We start from the raw sequence: 9,299 nt of genomic DNA on the forward strand, positions 1-9,299 counted from the left end.
GCAGAACGAAACGCCAGACGTTCTTCACTCTCGACGGGGGCTGATAAGGGCAAGGGTAAAATGATCATTTTCACTGTGGGACCACCTAGTGAAAATGGTATCAACAGAAAGACCTCGACGAGACGAAGAAGTGGGCATTGCTTTCACCTCGATCGGAGTTACGGTCACGGAGATACGAGGTGTAGAAGCTCAGGGACTAATATGTAATAAAAGTTACTACAAACAAGTCCCTGGGAGGAAAAACTGAAAGCGCCTTCGGGCAGATTATGTTTTCTGAAAGAGAAAGCTTATTTTAGACTGCAGTAGACAGGAATACGCTTTCCAGAAGGGAAACCGTATTTTAGATAAAAGAAAGGAACAAATGCGCTTTCAGAAGAAGAAAACGTATTCCTGGAAAATACGTTTCCACTTATGTGATGTGGCGGGGCGCTGGGCCACTGGCGTGTGGGGCCCAGGGGCAGGGGAGGGGGCCACAAGGGAGGGAGCGCGCGAGGGGGACGGCCGGCTAAGGCCATCTCTGGCCCGGCCGAGCACACCGGCGGGTGCGGGGCGATGAGGGGGCCCCGTTCCCAGGGAAGACGGCCACCAAGGAGGCCTGGAATGGCGGCGAGATGCGGCGCCAGTGGAGGACAGAAGGCGGACGGTGGTGGTGGTTGCCGGCAAAGCAGGGCGCTCCGACGAGGGGGAAGAGGGGTGGGACAAACCGCGGGGAGGAGAGGGACTTGGTGGAGGGCTCGGTAGGAGGAGAGGGGCCTGTGGTGGTCGGGGAGGAGCAGACTCCGGTGATGGCCGAGGACGAACGGCGAACTCCGGTGAGATTTGGCGACTCCGATGAACAAATGAGGCGAGGGAGGAGTGGGTGAGGTGCGGAAGAACTCAGGAGTGATATATATAGCCGAGGAAGAAGTCTCTAGAGCTCACGGGCAAGCTCAAGCTGGGCTCTAATGGAGGACAGGAGCCTCTTGCGGCACGGGCGCGGTGATGGTGACGCGACCGCAATGATTCAAGGCAGGGCAGTGATGCAAGGTGATACAGACGAGCACGGGGGTGCTCCTGGACAAGGCAAGGCGTCGAGACGCGGAGGGAAGAGGCCGGAACAGGGATGGGAATCTCCAGAGCGCGAGATTTGGCTAGTGTGGTCACTGCGTGAACTGGCACACGCGGTGCCTGCTGACCGGCCAAATCATGTCTAGTAGATAATCCTTAGTGCCCTTAGTCGCAATGAAGAAAGAAAAGATCTGAGGGGCAAAGAAGAGATTTGTAGGAGGAACCATCCAGAATAGTACCAAAGTGTTTGTGCTGAACAGAGGGGGCCCAGGCTTAGCCACAAAGGGATTAGTTTGTCTGGTGATGATCACACAGTAAGATGACGCTGATTACCAAAAATCATCTAAAGAGGAGGAGGTTAGATAGTACTTGTTGTAGAAAGTGCCATAATGGACAGAAATGGAAATGAAGAAGTAGCACTCACATAAGTGCTGGGAATGAGATGAAATTTGACATGGCCCAATGATTTGGAGAAATGAAGATGCCCTAAAATTTTAATGCCATTTAGAGGAACCAAACTAGCACTTGCTTCATAAAGCATCTCTCTGGACAAAATCTTGCAAAAATTGCATAGGGCAAATAGTTTGATGAATTGAGCCAAAACTTGGGTTGAGAGAGTGAATATAGATGGGAGAATGTCCTGGTAAATTTTCAGCTTAAATAAAGCAATATAAAATATGGTTGATTCATAAAGTGAAAATCTGACCAGAAACCAAGATTTGAAGCTGGGCTCACATGGATGAGTTACATGAGCTCAAATTTGGTGGAGAGGCATGATTTGATCAAATAAAGGATGTGGCATAGTTTCATCTCATTTGTTAATTGTTTAGTATATATAGTATCAGAGTAGTTGTTATATATTGTTAGTTGCTAGCTTTTGAATATGCTCACGTATATGCACATATACTCACTTTTATGAATGCATGGACACCACATCCCTATGAGCACCTCCGGGATAGTGAGCCGACACAATATCTTGAGGTTGACCAAGTCATCATTGACGCCTTGTAGTCGACGGGAACATTTCATTTCACTGAACGAGCATCCTTAGAAGGTTCGGATTAATAAATCCATGAAAATGCGAGCACTATCGTCAAAGTCTAGGACTTAAGCCTGGTGAGCGGGGATATCACTGTCCTGAATCTACATTGTTTTTACACTCCTTGCATCTGCGAAAGAAAGAACAAAATTACTTCAGCCATGTGGGCATGTGACGCGGCCCGGGCTGACATCCACCGAACGGTCGACGCAGGCCCATGTGAGCCCACAGAGCCAGCTAGTCGGCACTGCGAGAGAGACGGACGGCGGAGACTCGTGGTCAGCCAGTCATTCTCCTACTCGTCCACTGTAGTTGAAAAACAAGCGCACTCCGCCGCCGTCGTCCACTGAATCGAGTGGCTCCTCCTCCCCCACTCCCCACTCTGCCGACTATCTCCGGCCCACGCCGCCTGGACCGCAGGATACATTGGCGAGCGAGCAGGGGAGCGGAGCGAGCGCCGGCGGCCGGCCGCTGCGTGCCGGAGAGGAGCACGGAGGTCGCGCGCCGGCGACGCCGTCGTGCTTCCACTTCCGGTGCTAAACCCGGTACGAAATCGCCTCCTTTTCCCCCATTTTTTCCTCATGGTTTAAGACAGTCTCTCTCGCAATGCAATGCTTTGTGGTCTATAAGCCCCTATCCATAACCCACAGGCCCCTATCTGCAGTGTATCCCAACCCATAAGCCAGTGATAAGACCCTAGATTTAGTTTTAATTTTTTTGCGGGGCTAGATTCATTTTTCAACTTGAAGAGAAAGCATTGAATTTTGCTCACGGTAAACAACATGTTGAATTGAGAATTTTCCGGGTGCCTGTCAAAATAAGGAGATACCAAGCGCGTTTTGAATGGAGTAGACCTCCTAAACTTCCAGCTTAATCCTGTTTTGACTTGGAATAGACTTTCTGCTTAACCCTGTTTTTGACTTGGAGTAGACTTCCGGAACTTTCAGCTTAATCCCTGATATCTGAATGGCTGCTTGTGACATCTCAACTTTGTAATTTAGATCATTTTGGATCTCTTAATTAATTAATTGTCGAGCACACACTTCTTTGATGCTTACAAGACTTCAGTTTTGCAGCGTGATATCTAGAACATGATCACCAGAGCTACTCAAATGGATGGTGGTGTTTCCTTCCATGTGTATCTGACTATCAGCTCCTGACGGCCCGGTGCCGCAAACAGAGGAGCATATTCTTCTAGCACCACAGGTTCCGAATTCTTAGAATTGTTGCCAGCAATAGCATGCTGTCGTTGCAGTTCTGAGCAGATGGACATTTCTCCTCTTTGTTCTTTAGGTTGCCGTGCCATCGCTTATTGATGATCCAGAGTTTATAAGTTGGGGAGGTGGACCTTCGATGTATGCTGGCGTTTTCCCGTTCTCTACATTATTTTTACTTTTTAGTATTATTTTCCTGTTTTAACATAAGTTTTTTGTCTCCTTTTTTTTAGAACTCTTCATTATCTACAAGTTCCCTGGTTATGAGGTTCCTATCATCCGTGGGTCTGCCTTGTCATCCGTGGATGGCCACGGTCATCCTCCCCCTCCTCCTGCTCCTTGTGCCTCTCACCGCTGCCCAAATGTGGCCATCTTGTGGCGAGAGCGGCGACTACGAATCAAAGAGCACCTACGAAGCCAACCTCAGGCTCCTCTCATCCACCCTCCCGAAGAAAGCAGCATCCAGCACCACCCTCTTCGCTACCGACACCGTTGGCAATGTTCCGAATGTCATCTTCGCCCTCGCACTCTGCCGTGGGGACACCAACTCCTCTGCCTGCGAGGGCTGTTTGGTTACCGCCTTCCAGGACGGGCAGGAGCACTGCACGAACAATAAGGACGCCGCCGTGTACTATGATAGCAATCCCTGTATGCTCAGGTTCTCCAACCAGAATTTTCTCGCCACCACCGTCAATGAACATATACTCGTCATTGGGAGCATCGAGAGCTTGATGAACTTCCCGAAGCTCTTGTTGTTCACGCTTCTGAACAGCACGGCTCAATCGGCCGTGAACAGCTCAAGGAGGTTCACTACCTCACGCTTAGACGTCAGCTCCTTCCCTACACTCTACTGCCTTATGCAGTGCACACCAGACCTGACCGCGGACGACTGTGCGGCCTGTTTGCGGCCTTACAACCAGTATACACTCAAGTACATGGATGGTAAGAAAGGTGGTCGAGTACTGGGGACACGGTGTACCATGAGGTACGAGACATTCCCATTTTTCCAAGGGGACCCCATGCTGCGTATTATCAACTTGGCAACTGAAGTTCCGCCAAACAACAACACTATGCCGATAATTACCGCGAACCCAGCCCCGCAGTCGCAGTCGCCAGTTGAAGCACCACCACCTCCGGAGGCGCAAGCAACCATCCAAGAACTTCATGGTATGTAAAATTCTCATCCTTCCTGGCAGATCCTTGGTTGGACATGGCACCATGGCTTCAATTCGATTCATTGATTTAGGTAACATGTCACACATCTTGCGTGGTATAAATTTTTTAGAGAAAAATTCTAGGAAAAGAAGAGTGAACTCCCTTTGTCTTTCCGTTGAGTGATGGATGCAGCTATTAAAAAGAACTTATACTGATTATTTTATATGCTACTAGAAGTAAGTCAGGAAATTAGAGCTGTATTCTACACGAAATTGTCTTTCATGGCAGTTGATTTGGTCTATATAGTTGCAATGTCTGCTTACAAGGTAACTCGCTACTTAGATCTTTTCACTATTATAATAATTAGCTTATTATGTACTCCCTCTGTCCCATAATAACGTCTTATATTATGGGACGGAGGGAGTATGTGGTAACGTGGTAGCATTTTTAGACAAGTAGACATGAGCTTCAGAATAAATGAATAAAAAGAAATAAGTAGAAGAACTAATATAAGTCAATAACAAAGAAAAGGATGTTTATTGATAAGGGGAAAGATGCTAGAGTCCTCTGTTTGTAAAGCGTCCCTAAAGCGTCGCTTAAGCGTTAGAGCGCCCTCCAGGCTCAAAGCGTCCAACTCGCTTTAGACATGTGTCTAAGGCGTCCGCCTTAGACATTAAAGCGTTTGAAGCGCCCGCTTAGGCGTCCTGATTGGCGCCTTGGGGAAAATGGGACGCCTTAGACTTGCCAGGCAGGGGAACAGAGATCTCTGGCGGGGAAAAGGGGCTGGGCAGGAACACAGGGGCGGGAAAACTGGGCTCACATGTGAAACAGTTACAGTAGAGGAAAGAAAGAGAGAGAACCAAAACCAGAGCATGCAAATCTCCAGCCTTTCAGCTCTTTCCTCTCTCCTCTGGCAGCAGCTTCCTCAGATCTGCACCAGCTCCCTCCTCTCCGGCCACAGCTCCTCCCTCTCCTCTCCGGCTGTAGCTCCTCCCCCCCTCCTCTTGCGCAACCACAATGTATGGCTCCTGCCCTCTCTTCTCCCCCTTCCCCTCCCTTTGCTCTTTCTTCCATGCTCAGATCTGCACCAGCTTGTCATGCCTTTCCTGCTCTGTTATGTGTTATGCTACGCACAGCTCATCTGCTGTTAGGTGCTGCTACTGCCTCTCTTATAGTAGTTGGCTAGTTGCTTACTGCTTAGTGGATGGATTAGAATATATGTGCTCACTAGTGGATTAGAATCAATGTATGTATGTCTCACTAAATGGTACTCTATTCTACTGCCCATCAGGTTCAGAGTTTGTCTAAAGCGTCGCCTCGCTTTACGCTTTAGCGCTTAAGCAGTGAGGCGCCCTCCCCCCCTCCCCCAGCGCCTCGCTTCGCCTCACCTCTTTGAAAACATAGCTAGAGTCAGAAGGTTCAAAGGTCAAAGGGGGACGACACATGTTCAATTGGTTAAGTGTGCTTGAGTGAGATGATCCAAAACCTCAACTGATTTGTCATTTCCTCTATCACTAAATAAATTCGTTTTTATATTTATATGAAAACTATATATGACTTTGTGTTTTTCTTAGGACACAACTCACGCAAGAGGGCGCTCTGGATTATCACTGTGGCAGCTCTATTACTGTCAATATTTCTGTGTATTATCTGTTTTGTTGTATGGATGAGAAGGCGAAGAAAAGGTTTGTTGTTATCACGATTACAACATTCCTCTAAGAAAAACTACCACTTATTTATGTACTCAGCCTTAAAGTTGTATGTGTGCCCCCTTAATTTAGGAACGGAAATCTTACACGATCAAGCTGCCATGAATAGGCCGGAAGAGGACGCATTGGCTTGGAGATTGGAACAGAAGAGTTCGGAGTTCATTCTGTTTGACTTGTCTGAGATATTACATGCTACACACAACTTCTCCAAAGAAAACCTACTTGGGCAAGGTGGTTTTGGCCCTGTCTACAAGGTAAATGCATTGTCTTGAAAAGATTCAATCATATGTTCATTCTAAAATATACATTAAATCATGGTTTCCTAAAAATTATCCTTATATACTTACAATAGCACTAATTACAGTAGTCCAATCTATAATGAATATTGCTATGATTTTCCTAGTTTTGTAAACTACCTTGGAAAATAATATAAGTTCCAGTATCCACAATGGCAGTTATCATATCACTCATCCTGTACTAGCAAACTACAGTGAAAAATGCGAAGCGGCACGCTTTCCATTATATTGTCGATGCCCTAGAATGATTTTTTTTTACTTACAGTTGCTTGATCAACATATATTGTATATAGCCTAAAATCCAGTTTTATAAATGTATCTCAACCAGATATGATTAGCATAAGAAACCTAACGTAGCCCTAAACTAGAAAGAAGAAAAAATTAAGAAACCCTGGATAAAATGTTTATTTTGCACTATTCAGCAGTGGACTGAAACTCTGGAGGAAATAGAAGTAATGCACTCAAATGGAATATTAAGGCCATCTATTGGGTATTTTGATGCTGACATGCTGTTTGCTGTATACACCGGAAGTCCTTTTCCCATGGATGGCATGTAATCCATTTTCTGTAATTTCAGTAAAATATAATGCCTCCAGTTTTGTACATACTTCCAGGGCCAGTTACCAGATGGAACAGAAATTGCAGTTAAAAGGCTTGCCTCACATTCAGGACAGGGTTTCACAGAATTCGAAAATGAAGTTGAACTTATTGCAAAACTACAACACAGTAATCTGGTCAAGCTCATGGGATGCTGCATTAAGGGAGAGGAAAAACTTTTGGTGTACGAATATTTGCCAAATAAGAGCTTGGACTTCTTCATCTTTGGTACGCACAATGTAGTTTAACCATATTTTGGACTGCATTTCATCCGTACTATAAAATGCACTATCTCATGTGCAGATGTTAACCGAACAACTTTGGTTGATTGGAATAAAAGATGTGTGATAATCGAAGGGATAGCCCAAGGTCTACTGTATCTCCACAAGCACTCTCGGTTGCGCATCATACACAGAGACCTTAAGGCCAGCAACATTCTCTTGGACCAGGACATGAATCCTAAAATTTCTGATTTTGGGCTAGCAAAAATTTTCAGCACCAATGATACTCAAGGAAGCACAAAGAAGGTGGTGGGAACATAGTAAGTGTATGAAACAATTAATTAGCTGATTCATCAACCTTTAAATTTTTTATATAATATTTTACTTGTGCCTCCAACTCATTTCAGTGGTTATATGGCTCCGGAGTATGCATCTGAAGGAATTTACTCGATCAAATCTGACGTGTTCAGTTTTGGTGTGTTGCTTCTCGAGATCCTTAGTGGAAAAAAGAATTCTGGTTTCCATCAGCATGAAGACTTTCTTAACCTCCTTGGATATGTGAGCATTTTGCGAAGTCTCGCACACGTATATCCATTATTTTGTAGGCCGAATTCACCTTTTTCATGTTGATAAATTTTCTGCAGTCATGGCATCTCTGGGAAGGAGGGAGATGTCTTGAGCTTCTAGAAGCATCGATTGTTGAGGAGATCCATGCAGCGGAGGCTAGTAGGTACATTAACATTGCGCTAATGTGCGTACAAGAGCGCGCAGACGATCGACCAACCATGTCGACTGTCGTCTCAATGTTAAACAGCGAGAATGTTAATCTTCCAGAGCCTAAACATCCGGCATACTTCAACCTAAGGGTATCTAAGGAAGATGAATCGGGTAGTGTTCCATACAGTAATAATGCTGACACCATCTGCAGTAATAATGACTTGACCATCACTGAGGAGCCAGATGGCAGATAGTTAATCACTTTGCTTCAGTTGTTGATGGAAGTGCTAGCAATCAGACAACTGGCAGGCAGACCAGGTCAAGTAAACTAGAGCAGATCAAGTAAGAATATCATATTTTGGTTCTGAAGGATGGCGACCGGCGTATCTCTGTAGCGGTTGTTAGGTCCTCCGTTAATACTGTATTTAGCTTTTGTGCACCGCACCATCGTTTTACACTGGTGGCTGCTGCCGTAGGCTTTAATAGAAGACTTGAAATCCAAAGGATTTCAATCTGACAACAGATGCATTAACTGAATCCTGCTGGGTAAAATATGTGTTGCATCTGTATGTGCCTTCCATGTTTTCTTCCAGGTTAATTCCGTTGGCGTGCAAGGCTAACTAGAATCATGGAAACCTTGAGGCCTTAACTGATAAGGTTCCGGTGCTGCAGTTAATCTGTTCGAGCTGATAGCAGTTCCACACTGTTACGAAAAGATGCATTTCCACAGAGATCTTTTTGGTATTATCCTGCTAACGGTCCATAAGTTCATCAACCATACTACTCATTGCTACTAAGAATAGGAGTTCTTGATTTAAACTTTGAAGCAAAATTTATGTGCCAAGTTTGTACCTTCCATGAGTTAAGTAGTTATGTTTGTATTTTATATTATTTTAATAGTATAATATGGAGTGTATACATATATATATTTAGAAGGAAACATACGCCCGTGTCGCCCCCGCTAGGGCGGCTCCGGTGGAACCCTAGCCCCTCCGCCGCCAGGCTCCCAACCCCTCCACCCCCCCCTCCGTCGCCGTTGGAGGAGGCCGCCGGGCAAAGCCCCGGGCGGCTGACAGCGGCGGCGGAGGCCCCCTTCCCTCCCGCGTTCCTTTGGGTGAGGCGGGTGACCCGGGGCGCAGGGCCCTCCTCCCTGATCTAAGCCGTCGTCGCGGCGCCGCGGTCGATCTGACTGCCGACGGCGCTTTGGCGGTGTGGTGATGGGAGGAGGCTGCGGAGCGACGGGCTTCATGGAAGATCTAGTGGTGCCGGCTGCTTGGTGGGCGTGCTTGGTCATGGCGGCGTAG

At 46.5% G+C, this 9,299-nt stretch overlaps 1 protein-coding gene across 7 annotated transcripts; it reads left to right on the forward strand.

The window, feature by feature from the left end:
• Positions 1-2,353: 2,353 nt before the first annotated feature.
• LOC109770821 (G-type lectin S-receptor-like serine/threonine-protein kinase At4g03230) lies at positions 2,354-8,564 on the forward strand. Of its 7 annotated transcripts, none has more exons than XM_020329529.4 (10): positions 2,354-2,631; positions 3,163-3,292; positions 3,380-3,441; positions 3,534-4,467; positions 6,030-6,140; positions 6,237-6,418; positions 7,057-7,285; positions 7,361-7,598; positions 7,686-7,836; positions 7,923-8,564. In XM_020329529.4, exons 4-10 carry the CDS (start codon positions 3,564-3,566, stop codon positions 8,247-8,249), a joined length of 2,142 nt encoding a protein of 713 aa, XP_020185118.1. In that variant the 5' UTR covers positions 2,354-2,631; positions 3,163-3,292; positions 3,380-3,441; positions 3,534-3,563; the 3' UTR covers positions 8,250-8,564. The 7 variants fall into 7 exon arrangements, with proteins under 7 accessions (XP_020185118.1, XP_020185120.1, XP_073367376.1 ...); XM_020329531.4 differs by having other exon boundaries at positions 7,075-7,285; XM_073511275.1 differs by having other exon boundaries at positions 6,274-6,418; positions 7,075-7,285.
• The last annotated feature ends 735 nt before the right edge of the window (positions 8,565-9,299 follow it).

This window comes from Aegilops tauschii, chromosome 3 (genome assembly GCF_002575655.3).
Source record: "Aegilops tauschii subsp. strangulata cultivar AL8/78 chromosome 3, Aet v6.0, whole genome shotgun sequence".
Lineage (NCBI taxonomy): Eukaryota > Viridiplantae > Streptophyta > Magnoliopsida > Poales > Poaceae > Aegilops > Aegilops tauschii.

Coding starts and splice junctions, on each gene's coding strand:
- LOC109770821 (XM_020329529.4), top strand. CDS start 3,564: ATGAGGTTCCTATCATCCGTGGGTCTGCCTTGTCATCCGTGGATGGCC. Junction 4,468..6,029: donor AACCATCCAAGAACTTCATG/GTATGTAAAATT, acceptor TGTTTTTCTTAG/GACACAACTCACGCAAGAGG. Junction 6,141..6,236: donor GATGAGAAGGCGAAGAAAAG/GTTTGTTGTTAT, acceptor CCCTTAATTTAG/GAACGGAAATCTTACACGAT.